The sequence below is a fragment of the Vigna unguiculata genome, chromosome 3, assembly GCF_004118075.2.
Source record: "Vigna unguiculata cultivar IT97K-499-35 chromosome 3, ASM411807v1, whole genome shotgun sequence".
Lineage (NCBI taxonomy): Eukaryota > Viridiplantae > Streptophyta > Magnoliopsida > Fabales > Fabaceae > Vigna > Vigna unguiculata.
Genome location: NC_040281.1, coordinates 45,029,140 through 45,050,438, shown reverse-complemented (window position 1 = coordinate 45,050,438; position 21,299 = coordinate 45,029,140). Strand labels below are relative to the sequence as shown.

Genomic DNA, 21,299 nt, shown 5'->3' with positions numbered 1-21,299 from the left:
TTTGTTAGAATCATCATGAGTTGCCGAACTTCAAAGTGTTGGGATTGGATGTAGCTCTCTGAACTTATGTATTGGTACTACTTTATTGAAGTGTTCTTTCATATGTTAGTGATTCAATTCGTATTTCACATGTGATGAATTGATCAAGTAACCATTGCATATATAACACGAGTTAGGTGAAAGATAATTTGTCTTATAGATCCAATTGAATCATCTAATGATGTTAGAAGGCAAACATGCATTTACATGTATTATCTAGTTAAAGAGTTTCAATCTTAATGCAGAAGCCTTGTCACCAGGACGTGGAGATTTCACTCTGACTTAGAATGCTTTTAGGTCCTAGGTTGTAGACATGGGTTTAGGATTAGACTAGCGTACTTTCAAGAACAATGAATGAAACTTGTTAAATCAATGAAATAGTAACCATGCTTAAGTAAAGAGTTGTGAAATCCAATTTAGGGGTGGCAATATGGGTCTAGCCCGTTGGGCTGGCCCATAAAAATAACGCAAGGCGGGCCGAGATAGTGAACCCGCAAGCCCGCAAAAACTCGCAGCCCACACGGGCTAGTCTGCAAGCCCGCATAAAAAAAATTGCACTTGTGTATATTAGTTAATTTTTTTTCTGAACTCTTCCATTAACATTCTAAATTCTTGTATGATTGGAAAAGATAAATATTATGTATTTTTTTAAGGTGCTAAAATTTGAAGAATACATCGTGTATGCCAAAGTACGAATATGAATATGATGAAAATGTTAAATTATCAATTTATCATCCAACTCCCTAAAGTATTTGTTTAATTTTGTGAACTTCTTAAAATTTTTCAATTTTTTGAACATTGAAAGTTTTATCATAAAAATTTAAAAAAAAAATAAAAAAAATGAGCTTACCCATAGGCTTACGGGCCCATAGTTATGTGGGACGGGCCAGACTTTTCAGCCCGCATGAAAATGCGAAACAAGACAGGCCGACCTACATTGTGGGGCCAAGTGCGGGTCAGGCCTAAACGGGCCGGGTTGGCCCACATTGTCATCCCTAATCCAATCCCAACATGTTTTATCTTATTGAGTTCTTAAAACTTAATTGAGTTTTATGTCATTCTCTATTTTACAACCAACCTGTTTTATTACAAATCCAAATTGAACATAGTTTTTGATAAAAAAAATTGATCAAATCATTATGGATATGACACTCACTACTACAATTGAACAAGTGCACCTGTTAGTGTGATTATCATCTCTTCATGCAAGAGTCATTAGTGTATTTTTAGCCTATTTAAACCTATCAATAATAGATTAATAGATTATGTTATTGTTAAAAATTATGTTTATATCATAAATAATTATGTTATTTCATAAATATTATTTTTCTTCTTATTTTAAGAAGGTTAATATATCGCATAAATCTCGCAATTTCATTTGTTTATTGAGCTATTTTAGAGCTACCAAATAATAATATTTAAGTATAGGCTTGATAGGTACATAAGTCCAACAAACTCAAGTTAATAACTCATCGTCATGCTTTTTTGGACTTATAGTCACATTTTTGAATGATTAATTTATACTCAGATTTTCTCAAATAAATTCACACTCATAAATTACATGAAGTTTTCTAAGTAAGTCTATTATTTTATCCTTCAATTTTTTCTTTCTTTATAATTATAAAAGTTAACTTTTTAATGACCAAAATACTCATAAAATGGGGTTGCCAATATAACGTAAAAAATATTTTCCTATTCACAGCTTTGAAGTTAACTCAGGAATGATATTCATGACTTTTAAGCGCATGTTAAAGAAAAAAATGTTCTGTTTTATGAATATTTGGAGTAATTCAATTTAATTGACTAAAACAATTTGCATGTAAATTACAGTAATTTAATTTAATTTACTAAGATCCCAGTTTAATAATTTAAATTATCATATAATTTATTTATTTTCTTAAATTTTTAGTAGTTTACTTTAATTTTATAATAGCTTAGTTCAATTTATGTATTTTATTCATCTACCATTTAATAGACAAGGAACAGTGAAGTTAATTGACAACAATAAAGATTTCAGACGATGTGAAAAGAAAAAAATGCAGCGATAAGAATTTATGAAATAAAAATGAAAGTGAAAGGCAACTGTAAGAAACAATAGTGAGTCTTTTTATGAAACAATACAACATGATTCTTTTTACAATTATTCAAATAAAAATAACTGTAAATAGAGATTTAACATTGCATGAATTGCTGAGAAAATGGTGTAGAAATCAGTTTTGAGTGAGATGGCTAACATCACCCCACATTTTTAAAGTCCAATTATCTTCACCACACAACACAAAAACGGCCACTGATGCATTATCTATTTTCCCTGCATAGCTTCCTTTTGCATTCGCCCACTTGTACAGTGTTTCTATGCATGCACCATGAGTCACAACCACAGCTCTTTCCCCTGCAATTTAATACATACATTAATCATAAGAACTTGTTTCTAAACAATGTCGCATGTTAGCAAAACAAAACCTTTATGTTTTCTTCCAATTCTGAGCAATGCAGATTTGCAGCGTTCAAACAGTTGAACAAAACTTTCTCCACCACCCTGGATGTGCAAAAGCAAAATGTAAGCCATTCATCATTCTAGTTATACATAACTGATTTTCACCATTTTTTCTGCATAATAAAACAAACCATTAATGTTTCTATCAAATATTTTCTTTAATCAAATAGAAACTTCATTGGGTTTTATGCTAACAAAAAGATTTCTGGTGTACTTACAGGGAGTTCTCTATCCTCATCCTTAGACACCAAAGCCTCATAACCTATGGGATTAGTCTTTGATAATTCACAATAACGAAGGCCTTGAAGATCCCCCATGTGTCTTTCCCGTAGGTCCAAATCCTTCACAACCTATACTTTCAATCAAAGTTAAATCATGTTAGAGCATAAAACATTGATGGTGTTGAAATATATATATATATATATATATATATATATATATATATATATGACGAATGAAATGCAACATTTAAAGATTACTATTGTGTGTTCAAACCTCTAGTCCTCCACATTTTACTGCAATTATCTGTGCTGTTTCAAAAGCCCGTTGCAGGTCAGAAGAATATATAGCACCTATTTTTGGTTCGCTGGATAATCTATTAGCTACCTTCATGACAAAATTTACAGGAATTAGTTAGGGTAGAAATCAAAGAAATGAGTTAATGATCAAGTTTTGGTTTTGCATAAAGGAATTAAAGAATCCCATAACCCCAACTTACTGCAACTGCTTGTTTTCTTCCAGATTCACTTAATTCAATATCCGCTTGTCCCTGTATATACATAAATGACTATTAGTGTGAAAATTGAACATGGTCAAGGCAATGTATTGTTAATAAAAATTTAAGATAATTATAATTCTTGAGATAATTATTATAAAAGTTAATTTACCATTCATATTAATTTAAAATTTAGTGAAAGTATAAAACATCTCAGGTTTGATAAGATTGTGAAAGCTTAGAGCACCGATAATTTTCTCTAATAATAAATGCAAGCACATAGGGAAAAAAAAAAAAAAAAAACTCTCCTTGGAATGTAGAAGCTTGTAAAAAGAGCTTCATTCAGAAACCTAAAAAGTGGTCCATAAGTGAGGCATTGATGCCAGGAATGTATATAATCCATGTCACATGTGCGTCTCCTCAATCATCACTTATTGACACGATTTATATAAAAATATGTTTCTCAATTTAAAAAAAATGTTTACATAATAAAATATTTATTATTAGCAAATGGGAACATCTAATTATATTACATTGTTTAAAATGATTTTTCTTATGTTAGTTTATATATGTTTTGAGTAAAATGAATATAATGTTAGATATCAAACTTAGCTCAAAGTGCGTTAACAATAAGGCATAAAGTATTTATCGGTTAGTTTATATTTTAAATTTAAAATTAAGAACTCCTAAACAATGCATACGAAAATAGTTCATCATATTCAAATTTATTTAACTTTTCATTTTTTTTAACTCCTATGATTTCATGTTGACCCCTAACTGGAGTAAAGGTGAGACATAGTCTTAGAAATCAATGCAAGTTAATGAGATTTTTATCGGTGTTTTGATTCCTTTCTTCTTCCTTAATTTTGGACCCATATACTGCATCAAATATACTAATAAAAAAGGATTGGAGATAATAAAAGGTCAACCCTCACATTTCCCACTGTATTAAACGATCCAATCAAAACGAGTTCATATGAAGTACCTGAACTCTTCCCTCAGAATTCCATGCTGTTTTACCATGACGCACCACAAAAATCTCAGCATAATCTGAATCTGGATAGCTATAACCACCACCAGCAACATCTTACCAATTAGTTTGAGGACAACAACTACTTAAGGAAACATATATCAAATTCAAAACAGCCTCCAATTATCTTCAAAGAAGTTAGTTCAATTGCACAAAATGTAGAGATAATTAATTCATCATATGGTTTTCATCCTCACTTTTCAAACCCACAAAGGTTCACACACATGCATAATAAGCACGATAAGTAATGATATGTGAACAAAATTGAGAACAGAACCTACCTGGGAAGGGAAACGCTGGCGGAAGACACGGCCATTCTGAGCGAAGAAGCGACTACAAGAATTTGAACCACAAATTGCGATGAAGGAAGAAGAACAAAGCACGTGGTATGTGTGAACTTTAATGTGGTTATTCTGTTTATACTTCCTTTCCTCGTTACTTCGCTTATGATTTTATATTTTCATTTTTCAATTCCTAGTTGCTTCGCTTTTGTCGTTGCTAAGATGTGTTAGGTTAGAAAGAACATTATTTGAATATATTTTCATTTTTTTAGTTCCCAGTTGCTTCGTTTCGTTTATTGCTCTGTAATATACTATACATTTTGGGTTGACGCCTCACTAGTCACAAAATGTAATGACTATTATTGATTGTGGGGCTAATTATATAGTAGGAACTAGTTACATAGAAAAATCAATTATTCCTTATGATTAGTCAAACTCTGTGGCACCATTGTTAATGAACATCAAATTCACTCAAAAGGCACAATCATTCCAAGGTGTGACTGCTACAACCGTCCTGGTTAAATTGGTCTGTCGCAGCATAATATCCAATCAAGAAAAATACAAACATACAGGGCAAAGGAACCGTCATAAACAATACGCTTCATAGGTATCTCATATGAGCATGCAAAGTACCAACAATGATCTTAGGAAATCCCAAACAATAGTTTAGTTTCAACATGTAATTGTCGCCGCATTATAGTTTTAGCCACTACCCGCAACCCATAAAAATAGCATTTCAAACCAAAAATGATTGAACATTATGCGTATCCAAGGTTTCATCAAGTCAAACCAGGGAACATCAGAGTCATGTTACAAGGACCAGAAGGGGAAGGCAACCACGGAATTATTCTGGAGAATGCAAAAGCGGAACTAGCCAAGGCAAAGGAAGAGCTCAATAGAGCCAAGGAGAGTTCCATGCAATCATGGCTTGACTCGGAGCCTCTCATAGATGAACTAGAAAAGCAGAAAGCCAATCTTGCTAACGCTCAACTAAGTGAAAATTCATCAAAAACTGTCACTGAGAAGCTGGAATCCCAGTTGGAGACCATCCACAAGAGCATCAAATCCAAAAGAGAGGAGCAACTCAAGACAGAATTGATGATCCAAGAAACCAATCAAAATTTGGATCACATGCGTAACGAAATGGAAATGCTCAAACTTGAGAGAAACAAAGAAAAGCAAACACTAGCAAAACTGAGGCAAACCCTGCATCTGAGGAAGCAGACAGCTCAAACTTTGCAGCTCACTCTTCGAGCTGTACTGCTGGAGTCAGATGCTGTGGAAGAATCTTCTGCCAAAGCTCTTCAACAGATCAAGCTTTCAGAAAATCACAGAGACGTTGTCCAGCTTACAAATGAAAAATACTATGCCCTAACAAGAAGAGCCAAAGAAAAGATTTCACACACAAATTCACGTGTTTCTGTTTACATGGAGCAGAAACATGCAGCTCAGGCTACCCATGATTTAGTGTTATCAAGATTGAACAAGATTTATTCCAGTAGGTCATGGAGTATGAACAAAAGAAAAATAATGGGGCTACGGTATACAGAAAGGAGTGCAAAAGGTCAAGATACGATTATTGAAGAGGAAGTGATGGCAAATGTTTCACCTAAATCCTCTGCTGAGGAATCATTACCAAAGTTTAAAGGGGGAAAACTACAGCAGTCCAGAAAATCAGTAAGTAATCATGTTAAAATAGTTAGAAAAAAATCATCCATTTTGTATAAGTTAAGAAAATGTCTATATGGAAGTTAAGAAATCAGGTCGATGATTCCATATTTTCTTAAATGAATCAATAAAGCAACAATCATGTTACACCGAAGGATGAAAAGTTCATTTTTTTATAAAACTGATAAGGGAATTCTACTGATTTGTTGTCTTGATATTAACACGCTGCCAGAAATGTTTCTGGTTGCCCATATACCATTGGAGGATAAAAGCAAAGAAAAACAGGGCAAGTGAGTTGTTGGGAAGTCTTGTTATGAGATGTCTCAATCTGCCTTTCTCTTTTACACAAAAATCACCGGTTAGAGGCTGATGATCAAAAGAGTTTGACAGAACAAAATGTAAGATATGGATAGCTCTGTCACAACTTCACAATCTAGAAAGCATAAATTTGAAAACATACACTATATCAGATGTTTTCAGAGACTACTGACAAGAAAAAACAGAAAATGTTGGCACTGTAATTGGCATTCCCCCCACAGACATCTGATTTTTCAGCCGCATGCACCATTACTTCAGGAACTCTACTTGAACATTTTAGAATAAGCCTTTTTCTCTTTATCACGTCTATCAGCAACCTGTAACCAAAAATTGCAATCAGAATAAATTTCATTTGTCACAATGAAATAAATGGCATGTAACATGATAGAAGAAATAAAAAGATGAAATGCCTAACCTTCTTCCTGGCAGTGGCATACTCCTTTTTAATCCCTCCTGATAAACAGAGTGGCAAGTGGATTAAGCTTTATTAAAAAATACCATAGGCTACCTTCACAAAATCAGTAAACTTTAAAAACAAAAGTCATGGTCTATTGATTGGTAGGATCTCTATTTTTTACTTGCTTCATATATAACATCGAAAATAACAATTTTTTTAAAAGCAAACATTAATTTCATTCTCAGCAATATTGTTACTTTCCTTTCAAGAGATTTCAGAATGCAGACTCAGGTGATTGCAGAAAACATGTGATTCAGAGGATTTATTTGCCTAAACAGGATGTTTTCTAAAATACTGAAAACTGAAAGGGACTAAAGACGAACATAATGAAATGAAAATAGTAGTTTGCTAGCCAACGACACCATGATCTCATTTTAGCATTGTATCTCATCCTGAAGTACTTCAACCCTGGTATGAATAAAATAAGGTCCTAAATGAGAAAATTCTTCTCAATCCGAACAAGTTTATCAAGAACCCAGGATGTTCGTTCCTCAATAACAAATCCGTTGATTTAAGATAACCACTTTTTACAAAACTGGCATGACATGAACTGAAGCAGGAGGGATAAAATAAACACTCAACGAATTTAAATAGACAACTACCATCATTAGGCTCCAACTCTAATGCTTTCTTGAAGCTTTCAACAGCAGCATCCAGGTCGTTGAGTAACATATACGCCTGAGATTAAGCAAGCAAAACATGAACAACAAAATACAAGATATGAAACATGACACAGTGGTTCACCTAGCACAGTACAAGAATTATTTATCCCCTACGTAGTACATAGTGAAAGGTATAACAACTAACATAAGCAGACATAATAAGAATGTGAACACAGTCCAGACACCTAATAGCATGAATCTAATCCAAATTAGCCTAAATCAAAAATAGAATTGCAATAATTGAGAAGGATTATCTCAAACTTAAAAGCACAATGTAAAATTAAAACATTCTACAGAGCACACAATTCACTTGCCAGTATCAAGAACTCATCATCAGCCTGTTATCTTCATCAGAAGATGTCAACTAACCTGGCCTTTTCGAAACAGAGCTTTTGCATTATCTCCATCGTGCATTGCAAAGTCTGAATCCAGTAGTGCTCCTTGTAGATCACCTATTTTCAATTTACAAGCCTAAGAAATAAAACAACAGGACTCAGAGCATTAGTTTTAAGGTGACTGAAGAGTACGAGTACAAGACATATTTTATGAAGGCCATACATTGGAAAAATAAATAAAGAGGGCTGAAAGATTCTAGCAGACCCGGACACACTAAGGTAACAATTTACATACATTTTCATGGTTATATCTATTATCTCCATTCTCAAATCAACCAACCTGAAAACCTGAGAGTAAGTTTTATGTAAAACGCATGCACAAACTAATAAAACAAGCATTCGCAAGGCAGTAGCCTGATCCTCGAGTTAAAAATAAATCACCACTCAGTCTGTTCTAAGAGAATATGCATCATTAATGATTCCCTAAAACTATCAATAAGCAAAAGCTAGAGATATAAATCATTCATGGGCCTCTAGCTAAATATCTTAAGATTTTTACTGAGCTGGTCCTTGACATTAAACAATATATTTTAGTCTTGGCAGTATTGGTTACTTACAGAACTATTGGTAAATATTTGAGATTTTGTCTTCCTTAATGAAGCACTGTTCTCTGCATAGTAGAAAGAAAGAGCAAAGACGTTAGATAGTAAGTAAGGATGAAGCAGAGAAGTACCGATATATTTCACTAGCAAGAGCCAAAATGAAGAGGCACTGACCTTGGTCAATGTCGTCCTTCTCCCAACACACATCCAAATAGCGCAACGCTTTGCGATACTTTCTCAATGCCATCTTATAATCTTGCTTCTGTTATGTGAGAAACAGGTAAGTACCAGTAAAACATTAGCTTCATATATAAGAATTATTAGAATAAAAGAAATTTACTGTCATCAAATTATAACAGTTGTGATTTTCAAGATAATTAGTAAAAGTTTACAAATTTAGCATACATGTCAAACTGTTATAAGATAACAATAATTTATTTTGTTCAGGAGTATCTGATCGGAGACTACAATACAAATGCTTATACTTTTCACTCAAATCATTACTACCATATATCACAACAATTACAGACACAATAAACAAAAGCTTTAACCTTGTACTGCTCATTCCCCAGAGCCTTGATAGAATCGACAGCACTCGTCCACCAAGAAAGCTCATCAGGTTTGACATCAAGATCTGCGGGCCAATCCGGATAAGTGTCACCATCCTTAAAGAAGTTAACAACTCCATCATCTTGCCCTTCGGGAATTTCCCCACAATCTTCGATTACAACTGTCTGAGTGGGTCGGTCGTTTTCACCAGTAACAACGTGTTCTGCTGAGCGAACAACGCCCATTCCTTTAACAACTCTTCCAAACACGACATGTTTACCGTCCAAGTGAGGAGTGCGTGTGGTGGTGATGAAGAACTGAGAACCGTTGGTGTTGGGTCCCGCATTGGCCATGGAAAGCATCCCCTTCCTCTCGTGCTTCAGTTCCAAGTTTTCATCTTCGAACTTCAGGCCGTATATGGATTCCCCTCCTGTGCCGTCGCCAGCGGAGATGTCGCCACCTTGGATCATGAACCCCTTGATCACACGGTGAAAACATACTCCCTGCATTAACAGTAGCAGAAAAAAAGAAGAACCTTTTCAGAATTGGAAAGGTAATCAAGAAAATAAGACTAAGAAGAAGAAAATAAAGGACCTTATAGTGGAGAGGGACATTGGTGTTAGGTCCTATGCCTTTCTCACCAGTGCAAAGGGCCCTGAAATTCTCCGCGGTTTTGGGAACCACATCGTGAAAAAGTTCGATAACGATTCTGCCCTCTAACTCGCCGGCGATACTAATATCCAAGAAGCATTTAGGGTTCACCATCTTGGGAAGGTGAAGAGGAGAGAAATGAAAGAATGGAAAGAGGAAGATGAAGCAGCACGTAGGTAAGTTGAGTACAAAACCCTAATCCCGCTTTTTAATTTCAAACTCCTTTGTTTTCGTGCCGGGAGCGACAAAACTTATACGGTTAACCATTCCACGTGTCACTGATCGCGCCTTTTCTTCTCCCCTTTGTCTGCGCCTCAATAAGGAAAAGCAACAAATACAATAGTTCCATTTGGTTTAGTTTAATAAATTATTATAAAAAATGTGTATAAATGAACAAAAATGTACTCTGGTATTTCTTAGATCAAAAGAAATATTGATGAAATTTGGAAAGACATTACTCATGGTCGTATTTCCTTTCACAAAAAAGGAAAGGAATGCAAGGGAGGTTGTTGGTTGTGAGAATGGTGGATTATCACCATAAATAAGTTATTATAGATATGATAATGATACTTTAATTTGGTAAAAGTGAATATTTTTTACTTAAAAGTGAATCATTTTTTACTTGGTGATATGTTAGTCTAGGTGAAATTTTTGAATGTAATTTTTAATTATTTTTTAAGTTGCTGATGTTGACAAAGGAAAAGATAGGGTTTCGATCGAGGGATGTCAATTTCGTTTCATCTTTAGCGTCAATAGTTTTCTTCGTCTTTATCTCTTCTAGCGAGTCCAAAGTAAAATAACCATCGCCCATCTAACCAACCATTACCATTGGTGTTGGCAGCTGTGTCGCCACTCGCAATCAAAGGTGTCATCGATTTGAGCTGCCACCAATCTCCTCTTTTTCCTCATTGATGGTTTTGGAGTTGTCGCATATATTTCATGTTGGATGTGGAGTGGGAAGCGTCAATCCACCAAGATGAGAATTAAGTTGCTTTCGAAGGTGGAACTCGCAAACTATGTGGCTAAGCCGCTTATCCACCTACGAATTGATTCTCGAAATTAATCATCTTGGTGGATTGATGCTTCCTATTCCACGTCCAACACAAAATCTCTGTGACAACTCCAAAATCATCAATGAAAAAAAGAGGAAATTGGTGGCGGCTCATACCAGTGGCACCTCCGATTGCAAGTGGTAACGCAACTGCCAACACCAACTATAAAGGTTAGCTGGACGATGGTTATTCCTATTGTGTTTCGTTTATAAATAACTTTTCTAAAAACTATGTTTTTATGAAATGTTTTGGACTATTCTAATTACATTCATAGAAATATTAATATTTTTTTTATTTAAAAGTAGATTAAACTCCTCTTTTGATCCATGTTTTGTCAAGAAGTGTCAAATTGGTCCTTCATTCTTTGGTGTCAATTTGGTTATTATTTTTTTAAAAATGATTCAATTTAGTCATTACTGTTAATTTGACCAAACAATGTTAAAGTCAACGTCATGTGTCAATTTGTAATTTTTTTTTATTTTTTTGATTTTTTTAAAATTTATTTATTTTTTAAATTTTTTACATATGTCACTTCATAGTTGTGACACATGTCAAAATTATCCATATTAGTCCCTATATTTGTTTTTAGTTTCAATTTAGTCCCATTTTTTGTAAAATTGGAGCAATATTGTCCTTCTTTAAACTGATACTCAATTTACTTTTTGTATAAATCTTATGATTTTTTTATTCTTACTAAAATTAACATATTTTTGAAATATTTATAGAAATATTTTGAAATTAACTTTAAATTTATACGAAACTTTAAATTTGGTACACTTAATTCCTTTAAATATGATGACAAAATGGTTAATTATTGAAATTATGTTTGGGGTTTAACTTTGTTTAATAATAAAACTAAAAACAAAAAGTTTGTTTAAAAATATTTCTACAAATATTTAATAAAAATGTCAATTTTAGTAAAAATATCAACATAAGTTTATACAAAATGTAAATTGAGTATCAATTTGAGGAAGAACAATATTGCTTCATTCTTATAAAAATTGGGATTAAATTGAAACTAAAAAACCAAATTGAATCATTTTGACATGTAACACAACTATGAAGCGACATTTGTAAAAAAAAATTAAAAATTAAAAAAATCCAAAAAATCACAAATTAACTTGTGACATTGACTCTAACACCGTTTGATCAAAATTAACAATAAAGATCAAATTAAATCTTTTTAAAATACTTAGACTGAATTAAGACAAAAGAAAACTCGAAAACCAATTTAACATTTTTTAAAAATTAAGGGCAAAAAGATAATTTAATCTAGAGTACATGATAAAATGAGAAGGTTACAAATCAAATATATATATATATATATATATATATATATATATATATATATATATATATATATATATATTCTAACTCCAAACATATTCCGGAATCCATAAAAAAGTCATTCATGATACTATCAAATTAAATTTTAATTATTCATAGGAATAATGATTCTTGGAACTCAAGGAAGACTTTTTTGCAGCAAATACTTTCCAAGTATGTAAATTCTTTTCATTTTATTAATCTAATAGTTCTAATAAATGATTATTTTTAACAATTATATCAATAAAATGTGGTAACCCTCGTCCTAATTAATAACATAAACAGTAATTATTTAACCACGACATGAACAAGAGTGAGGGAAATCAATAAATAGTAAATAAATTGTCAAAATTTGAATTCAACCGGGTTAGTAGTTCAAAATATTATTTTTCACAAGGGAAGTTAAACTTAGTTTGATTTTATACAAAACTTTGAACCACCCACCAACAGTACAATTCTAATGCTTAAATAAATTTCTTGCTGCTTTTTCTACATCTACCGTTTTACGTTACGTATTTAGCTGTAATGGATTCAAAATCACAGAAGAATACATTTCTTCAAAATTAAGGACAAACAAATTATTTGTAAGTTTCATATTTTACAATATGATTAGTTGTTTTGTGAGATTTTCCGTTTTCTATTACTTGTTTTTGTCATCTTCTAGATTATCATAGTATGAACTTTGGAAATTTTAGATGCCAGAAATTCGAACACTAAATTAAAATCTAATTGTTTACCACGAATAAGTAGCTTTGTTACTTTTTAGCCATTATCATTCTGGTATGTCCACAAACAAAAATCGCCCATTTATTTTTTCACTCTTGTATCAACATTTTCTATTAGGGATGAAAAAAATCCTTAAAATTTGACCTATTACATTATTAGATTAATCAAATTAATTATAGATTCAAATATTTAGATTTGAACTAAATTTAATTTCATATTTTCTAAAAAGTTTAATTTAAATTTTTATAGATATAAGTTCAAATGTATATTTTTGTAAAAGAAAGTAGTCTACATGTTTATATATTATTTTGATACTGATTTTAAATATAAATATTTTTACAACATACTGATATTTATATTAAAATTTAGTGATCAAAAAATACATTGACAAGATATGGGTTAATAATATACAATAACGTAATATGTTAAAAAGTTATTTTTAATAAAAAAAATATTAGTATAACATTTATACAAATAATAAATTTGGTCTTGAATTGGACAGAAATAATATTGTTTTACTTTCAATCTTATAAAAAAAATGACTTAAAAAATGTTCTCCAATTATTAAAAAAAATTGGGATAAAATTGAACAAAAAACACAAAAGTAAGTGGGGACTAAATTGAAACAATGATATATATGAGTACTAAATTGAAATCAATACAATGACATTTGTCACACGTGGCATTATCTTACCACGTGGAACTAACATTGCCACGTGTCACAATAGAGACTTGACACGTGGCAACAAAAAAAATTGCAAAAAAGAATTAAAAAAAATTAAAAAAATCAGAAAGTGACACGTGACGTGCCGTTAACGGCGTTAATTATTTTTTTCTGAAAGGGACCTTGACAAAGTGGAGACGCAATTGATATTTTTTTTTTTGCGCGAGTACCAAATTGACACACTCCTATCAATATGGGTACCATCCGAGTAATTAAAGATTTAAATTATTTTTTTAAAGATTGACAGGAAATATTTAAAAATTTGACACCAAAGATAATAAATATTTCTATTGGACAACAAATTCTATTACTTAACCTAATATAATATAATGAAGAAGTAACTATATTTTGTTTGAAATATCTTTGTAAAGCCCATTTATTTCTCTGTCCTAATAGCTAAGGGACTGCCCCAATCTGTTGGGCCTAAGGCCAGCCCAGGAAGTGTCCAAAACACCTAAACCTAACCCTAACGCCTCATTCTGCTAACTTTCAGAGAAGATTGTTCCCCTACCCCCTTGCAGCTGAACGTAGAGCTCTGCTAGGGCATCCTCCGAGCAACCGTTGTTTCACTCTAAGGTTTCATCCGGGTAAGTTGAACTTAGACTTTACCCTTCTCTTTCCATTCCTGTGCCTTGGTCTCTGTTTGTGTTGAATCTAAAACAGTAGGCTTAGTAATACATTTGTTTTCCAGTTTTACTGCACTGGTTTGAGTCGCCGTACTTTCCCCTCTTCTCAGTGAACTTCAGTGCTCCCACTCAAGGTAAGGGAAGCTAGCTTTTTCTGTTCTTTTAAGTACTTTGTTGCTTGGTTTACTTTTGGTTCACGAGTATGTGTTAGTATGTTGTTGGTGTCGCAACCAGAATAGCGACGGTAAAGGCGAACCGAAAAAGAAAACGAGTTTAAAAAAAGATTGGGAGTCGCCACCACAGTTATATTTGGAAAACTATGGAAATTCATGAAAATAAGACAGTCTGCGAAAAACCAGATTTTTGGATCCGGGAGTCGGTTATGCTTAGGGAAGGTGTTAGCACCCTACAGCGCCCACCCCAAAGGTGGTACCTTTAATTAAAAGTGCAAAGTTGATGTGATTTTCGAAATATTAATTTTCCCCAAAAATAATGAGACAAATAATACTAAAAGAAAAAAAATATTTTTTTGATTTTTGAGTCCGACAAAGATTGACCTTGGTCCTACGTATTCTCATTAAAGATGAGAAATCAGGGTTACGTACTTCTTTAAAAAGAAGTAGTTGTTTGAAAAAAGTTGATATTTTTATATTTTTTTGAAATTTCATATTTTTTGGTATTTTGAATTACTTGAAAATATGTGACACATGATGCGAGCGGTCGGACAGACACTAAAAGAGGAAGAAAATTATTTTTGGTGTTTTTTAGAAAATAAGTGTCATACGGTGCGAGCGATCGGACATACACAATGAAGTAAAAGAGAACATTTTTATTTTTTTGATCTTTTTTCTATTTTTTTGCAATTTTTTATAATTTTCAAATATTTTGTTTTGTTTTTTTCAAAAAATAAAAAATAAATAAATAAAAGGATGATATTATTTAAGAAGGATAAAAGTGGAAAATAAAAAAAAGGGGTACATCAGTAGTTAGTGGGGTACACAAAATAGATACAACAACATGCCCAAAAATAATAGACAGAGATATGGGGGTGTTGGAATATGATATCTGGGAGGTGCACGAAGTAAAACAAAAATCCGTCCCAACAAGCAAAAAAGACAAATGGATCTGGAGTGTGAATAATAGAACCAGGGGTGCAAAGAGCACGGTTGGCCCCATTTAAAAAAACAAAAGGGGAAGGTGTAATTAGTGGCATGGGGGTGCACGGAGTAAAGGGGATGTGGCATATGAGACACCTTAACCCTAATTGCTCAAAGAAAACCTCCCCTCCATCTCTCTCGACACCGAGACGTGCCACTGGCCACCGACCACCAGCACACCACTTCCATCTCTGCCTCGCCGCACCAGGGACGTCGGTGACGACGCCGGTGACGACGCCGTTGACAACGTTGTCCACCACCAAAAAACACCGGTGACCATGCATCTCCTTCTTCTTTCTTCTCCAACGCGCGCGAGACAGGGGCTGCACTCATCCCCTTCATGGCCTCGAGGACTCGCCTGCCGGAGACCGTCGTCAGCGGTTCCAGCCGCCGCTGACGTCCACGCCAGTGCCCCCTTCACCCCCATCCTCTTCCGCACGAAAAAGAGGCACGCGAGGACTCTGCAGCTCATCACCGCCATGCCAGCCACTGCGATTGGGTCTGCAACCATCACGCGGCCACACTCCTCCGCTCAGAGCTCCGAATCGTCGGCGACGAGGCCGGCGGCGAGGGTTTCTATTCCCTTATTCATCTATGTGCTATGATTAGACGCGGCTGATCGGGGAAAATGAGAGTGTTTGGCGCTGGAATTGTGGGGGTTTCGGTTCCTTGTTTGTTTGTTTCTGATTTATGCTTGGTGGGATGAATGGATTTGGGTATTTCATTGTATCGGTGGGTCGAGGATGATGAATAGAGGTTCCCTGATTTTGGTTATTTTTGTGAAGGTTGGAGATTGATGGAAGAACGAGAAATGTAGAACGGGTTGTGGTTGAATGGAGAAATCGAAGTTGCAGGGGTGTATCGGTTCGGTGGTGGTGAAAAAGATTGAGGATGAGGTGAGCGAGTAAGCGAGTGAAGACGTGTATCTACAAAATATAACTGTTTGTGAAGAGTGTTTGGGTTCTAGTTTTGGGTTTCTGTTGTTTTTGTGCAGGTGAAGGATGAAAGGAGTTCAGATTCAATACAGGAAGATGAGAAATGGGAATTGCGTAACAGTGATGATGGTTTATTGGTGACCGTGTGGGATGGGTTGGTTTGTGATATTTGGGGGAATTGGTCTGCGGCAGCTGAATGGAGAATGGGCGTTTTGGTGTGTTGATGATGGTTGAGGGAAACCGTGGCTGTGGGGATTCGGTTGGGGCTTGAACGGTGATCATACAGTAACAGAGTAAATGTGGATTATGTTTTCTATCACTCAGCCCACATTACAACTCGCGCAGTTCTCTCTTTTTTTTTCTTGCTTTGTTGCTCTTGCCCTCTGTGATCTTGTGAAACTGTATCTTCAAATTCGTCTTTCCCCCTTTGCTTATATGTCCCCCTTTCTTTTGTATGGAAAGTTGCACTTTAGCCATAGCTGCACTGCTATGCTCAAACATTGCCTCCCCTGGTTGCTGCTGCAGTGATACACCAATACCCAACATTTTTTCTTTTTGTGTCCAAAAACCCCCCAATAACAAGATAACGTATATTTTGCATGGCAGAAAGTCTAATGATTTTTTTTTTTCATTTTATACGTTTTATATATTTTTTAAGAGACTAAAATCGAAATGGTGTGAAAGTAAAATAAAATGGAGAAATTAAAATAAGATAAAATAAAAATAAAATAAAATATAGTAAAGTAAAAATAAAAATAACATAAAAATACAAATAAAATAAAACAAGATAAAATAAATAAAATAGATAAATAAAAAGCAAGACAAAAATAAAAATAAAAATAAAAATGAATAAATAAATAAAAGAATAGGAGTATACATGTACATCCAAATTAATGTTGATTTTTTTTGTAATGTGTTTTTTTTTCTTTTAATTATTATTAAAGTCAAAATTTTATTTCTTATCCGGACGAAATTGGGTGTTGACAGTTGGGTTCGCATGGAAATGGTTGAAAGATGTATTTTTGGTTGGGTGTGCTGCCATGTATGCATGAACAGAAGCTCGCCTAGACTTTTGTGCTCGAACCTTCACCCAGGTGAGGGGCTGCTTTTGAGCGACGAACTGTCTCGCTCAGGCAAGATAGCCTCGCCTAAGCGAGAATCCGCGAAATTGCCTAGAGGCGAGAATCCGCGAAATTGCCTAGAGTCACTGTCGTAGTCTCGCCTAAGCGAGAGTCTGCAGTTTGAGCGAGAGCACTCCTCTCGCTTGAACGAGAACTCCCAGCTTGAGCGAGACATAGCTTGGGTTTTGGCTATGCTTCGTTTCGTGAATATTGTTGGTTGTTTGATTGACTGGTTCATTGATTTATTGTATAAAGGGGGTGGATATGCATGTGCTATGTATGTTATGGGTGGGAACTAATGAAATAGTGATAAGCTTGGCATGATATATGATTGGTGGTTGGTCATGTATACTAAATGACATGTTAATGGTATCCATAAGAACTTCATGATTGGTTGATTATGTGTGAGTAAGGTTTGGGTAGGACGTAATCCCATGACCCTTGTAGTGGGGCTCATGCTGGTGCCTCATCATATGGACATAATTTCGTGGGCCCTCCTAGGGGGAGTTCACAGTGGTGCCTCAATTATTGAACCTAATTCCATGAACCTCGAGGTGAGAGTTCACGGTGGTGCCTCAAGATCAGGACGTAATTCCACGAGGTTAACGTGGTGGTGCCTCAAGGCTAGGATGTAATTCCACGAAGGCCACGTGGTGGTGCCTCTTGTAAGGGTGTAATTCCACGAAGGCCTCGTGGTGACGCCTCATTGCTAGAACGTAATTCCACTGTTTCGTGGTGGTGCCTCATTGAACGTATCCGGATAGTCAAGTATTGGTGTCTTATATGGTTTGGTGCCTCATATGTGGATGTCTGCCATTTATGCTTGAATATGAAATTGTATGTTGAGTGTATGATATGAGAACTTTTTCACTAGCTTACCCTTTGCTTGTTTGTATGATTGTGTGTGGTTTCCTCCTTTGTGATGATCATCAACTTTGTTGATGTGAGCAGATGTGAGAATCTCTGGCAGTGGTAATAATAATAGAGATGTTGCGGTTTGATGATATCTTGGACGACTATCAGACTCACTATGGGGGCCTCAACGTTTGGAGTTTAGTAGTAGTAGTTTCTCTCGCTCTTGGCGAGTTTTTGTGCCTCATTTAGGCCTGTGGAGCCTCTTCCTTTTGTTATGGATATGTTGGGGTACTGTGTACGTCATATTCCGTTTTTCCGCACTCTCTGAATATTTAATATATGTGGCGTTTATTTAAATTGATTTTATCTATTTAATTGGGACGTTACAATCTTCCTTAAAACTATATGGATAAATAACTATACATTGTTTAAATAAAATTTAGTAAAAAAACTATTAAAATGATTTAAAACGTATTTTCCGTAATTCGATTTTATAATTATTAGCTATACGAAAATAAAACAATAGATTTCAGTAAAAGTAACAGGTATATGCATATACGTTATTCATCCACTAAAATACTTGCAAATTGATTCAAAATTTATCTTACTCAAATTATTTAGACGATTATGTTACCATTATCGTGCTTTTATTAGATAAGGTATAAATTTTTAATAGATAATGATATTTTGACAATTAAATCTTTACAATTTTTTCTTACATTCTAAATTAATATCTACTAAGTGATTTTAGAATATAAGAACTGAAAAAATAAAAAAATGAAAAATCACTTTGAAGATGTCACTTCAAATTATAAGAGAAATTTATAAAGATTTAGTTGTTGAAAAATATTTTTCCATATTTAACCTCATACTTATTTTTCAATGTTTTTCAATGGATGAGTTAAAAAAATATTCATCTATTAAAAATAAAACCAAATTATAATATGTAAATAGATCATAATTTCCACCTTTCAAACAGATTGTAATTCTCACTTTACATATGAGTTTTGTGAAATCAACATAAATTCACTTACTAAAAATAAACATTTTAAAGAAAAAATATATACAAGAATTGTTGATTGTGACAACCTTTGAAGAGACTTATCTCATAAACATTTTCTAAAAATCCCTTTCCATCTCAATTTTCATAAGTTAGATTCTCCCATCCTTCTTCATTTTCCCTAAAAAATTTGACTCTCTTCCTTGTTTCTTGAAGATTCAATGTCATGGAATTGGTTAGACGGAATGATTCTATCGTATAATTTGATTTCATCTTAAGGTAAGTTTCTGTCATCTTTATAGAATCAATATGTTTTAGCTAAATTCATTTCAAATTTTAAAGTCATATGATTGAATTCAAATATTAGAGTATGAATATGTAGCTGCATATTGACCTACATAGGATAAAGATATGAAATTATTCTGTATTCTAGTTCGAGATGTGAAGTTAATTGAGATTTTAATTATGTGAAAGTGTGGAATATCAGAGTGATTTAGGAAATTTTCAATTAAAATATATAATTTGAAACCTATCGAATTGGTGAGTTGTTTGAGAACATAACTGAAGTGTAATTCCTTATAAGATAAGAATATAGAGATGAGCTATAATTAGATCTGATGTCATAATGATGAATGTGACATATTGGGTTGCTTATTAGGATGTTGTATGTGTGAAAATATTGTAACTTGTGGATAAGAATGAGAAAAATAGGAAATGATGGGGGAACTCTACATTTCTAGAGAAATTGTTTTGTCTGTAGCCTTGCCACTGGACGGTAAACTGTGACGTTTTGTTTATGTTTATAGTAGAGGTGATTTATATATTGAAATGGTTTCTTTTGCCTGTAACAAATTATATTTTATTATTGTATTGTGTTATGTGTTAAAATTTAAAAACAATGATAGAAATAAATTTTGTACAAGACTACAAATTTTAATAGTACAATTATATGTATAAGTTGTGAAGACTAGGAAAAATGAATATTTTATCAATAAAAAGGTTAGGCTATAAATAGAGTGTCTATTATAAAGTCATATCACAAATCCAATTATATCTCTTGAATGTAAGATTACTAGTGAAAGTTCAGTGTGGTACGATTGTCACCTTAGCTTATTTCCAAAGAGAAATGTTAATCTAGGATGAGAAAATGCTAATCTAGGATTAGGTCAAGTGTATTGAAGGGGACTTGTGATGTGGACTATCCTTATCAAACTCACTTAGAGTGGTAAAAGTTGTAGAAAGCCTATAGTTGACGGTATGATATGAATTATATGAAAGATTATCATACTTAAGAAGTTATTAAAGTTAACCATGTCAGTACTATATGAGATATATGATGTTCCATTTGAGTTTCTTGTATAGAAATATAAGAGGAGGATCAATATGACATGTGCAGAGTCTCACCCGTCCATTCAATGTACTAGTCTTCTAGAAGCAAGAGTCTAGAGTCTAGAAATTTCTTTGTAGTTTGGTACTTGGGCTTTAGTTCACTGACTTTAATTTAATATTTTCGTGAAATTGGTGAAATTTATGATATCTTTCATTTATACATTTTTTTTTGTGATTTTTAGGTCATCCTTGCATTTTGTATTGTTTTTTCTCTTATTTTTGCGATGATCGCATGTTGTGTATATTGAGAGCGGATTTAGGAGCTGATGGGGTACTAGCAATGGAGCTGAGGCTATCCATTGAATTAGTATATAATGAGTTAGAGACAGGGGCGACTCAAGAGTTTGAGATGCCAAATGAGACCTTTTATTTAAAATTTATTTTTCGAGCTTTTTTATGCAAAATTATTTATTAAATCATCATAACTAATTCTATTTAACATTTCTTTTTCAATATATAACAAGGCTAATTCGTCTAATCTTTCTTGGGATATTGTTGATCTTAAATAAATTTTTATTATCTTTAACTTTGAGAAACTTCTTTGGACTGAAGAAACTGACACTGAAATTGTTATAGTTATCATA

General features: G+C 33.6%; 3 protein-coding genes and 1 long non-coding RNA gene across 5 annotated transcripts; 2 read left to right on the top strand and 2 right to left on the bottom strand.

Annotated features, from left to right (window-relative positions):
• Positions 1 to 2,122: 2,122 nt before the first annotated feature.
• On the bottom strand, positions 2,123 to 4,749 carry LOC114178772 (phosphoglycerate mutase-like protein 4). 2 transcript variants are annotated; one of them, XM_028064858.1, is made up of 7 exons: positions 4,563 to 4,711; positions 4,237 to 4,315; positions 3,255 to 3,305; positions 3,032 to 3,142; positions 2,755 to 2,886; positions 2,503 to 2,578; positions 2,123 to 2,431 (listed from the first exon to the last, which is right to left on the bottom strand). In XM_028064858.1, the coding sequence occupies exons 1-7, from the start codon at positions 4,595 to 4,597 to the stop codon at positions 2,250 to 2,252; spliced, it is 666 nt and encodes a 221-aa protein (XP_027920659.1). In that variant the 5' UTR covers positions 4,598 to 4,711; the 3' UTR covers positions 2,123 to 2,249. The 2 variants fall into 2 exon arrangements, with proteins under 2 accessions (XP_027920659.1, XP_027920660.1); XM_028064859.1 differs by lacking the exon at positions 2,123 to 2,431 and having other exon boundaries at positions 2,557 to 2,649; positions 4,563 to 4,749.
• A 560-nt stretch (positions 4,750 to 5,309) lies between these two features.
• LOC114175481 (protein BCAP-like) lies at positions 5,310 to 6,317 on the top strand. The gene has a single exon (XM_028060236.1). It carries the CDS (start codon positions 5,310 to 5,312, stop codon positions 6,315 to 6,317), a length of 1,008 nt encoding a protein of 335 aa, XP_027916037.1.
• Positions 6,318 to 6,525: 208 nt separating this feature from the next.
• On the bottom strand, positions 6,526 to 10,068 carry LOC114178771 (peptidyl-prolyl cis-trans isomerase CYP40-like). Its single transcript, XM_028064857.1, has 8 exons — positions 9,748 to 10,068; positions 9,156 to 9,656; positions 8,779 to 8,866; positions 8,620 to 8,672; positions 8,037 to 8,138; positions 7,608 to 7,683; positions 6,964 to 7,001; positions 6,526 to 6,865 (listed from the first exon to the last, which is right to left on the bottom strand). The coding sequence occupies exons 1-8, from the start codon at positions 9,916 to 9,918 to the stop codon at positions 6,812 to 6,814; spliced, it is 1,083 nt and encodes a 360-aa protein (XP_027920658.1). The 5' UTR covers positions 9,919 to 10,068; the 3' UTR covers positions 6,526 to 6,811.
• A 3,984-nt stretch (positions 10,069 to 14,052) lies between these two features.
• Positions 14,053 to 18,707, top strand: LOC114178774. Its single transcript, XR_003603372.1, has 3 exons — positions 14,053 to 14,219; positions 14,324 to 14,392; positions 18,423 to 18,707. It is a non-coding gene; the product is annotated as an uncharacterized LOC114178774 (long non-coding RNA).
• Positions 18,708 to 21,299: the final 2,592 nt, after the last annotated feature.

Excerpts from the sequence above, each read along its gene's own strand:
- LOC114178772 (XM_028064858.1), bottom strand. The coding sequence starts at position 4,597 with ATGGCCGTGTCTTCCGCCAGCGTTTCCCTTCCCAG. Across the intron at positions 3,143-3,254 it reads GAAGAAAACAAGCAGTTGCA|GTAGCTAATAGATTATCCAG; the intron begins GTAAGTTGGGGT and ends TTTGTCATGAAG. Across the intron at positions 2,579-2,754 it reads ATGAGGATAGAGAACTCCCT|GGTGGTGGAGAAAGTTTTGT; the intron begins GTAAGTACACCA and ends TTGCACATCCAG.
- LOC114175481 (XM_028060236.1), top strand. The coding sequence starts at position 5,310 with ATGATTGAACATTATGCGTATCCAAGGTTTCATCAAGTCAAACCAGGG.
- LOC114178771 (XM_028064857.1), bottom strand. The coding sequence starts at position 9,918 with ATGGTGAACCCTAAATGCTTCTTGGATATTAGTATCGCCGGCGAGTTA. Across the intron at positions 8,867-9,155 it reads TGGGGAATGAGCAGTACAAG|AAGCAAGATTATAAGATGGC; the intron begins GTTAAAGCTTTT and ends CTCACATAACAG. Across the intron at positions 8,673-8,778 it reads GAAGGACGACATTGACCAAG|AGAACAGTGCTTCATTAAGG; the intron begins GTCAGTGCCTCT and ends TCTACTATGCAG.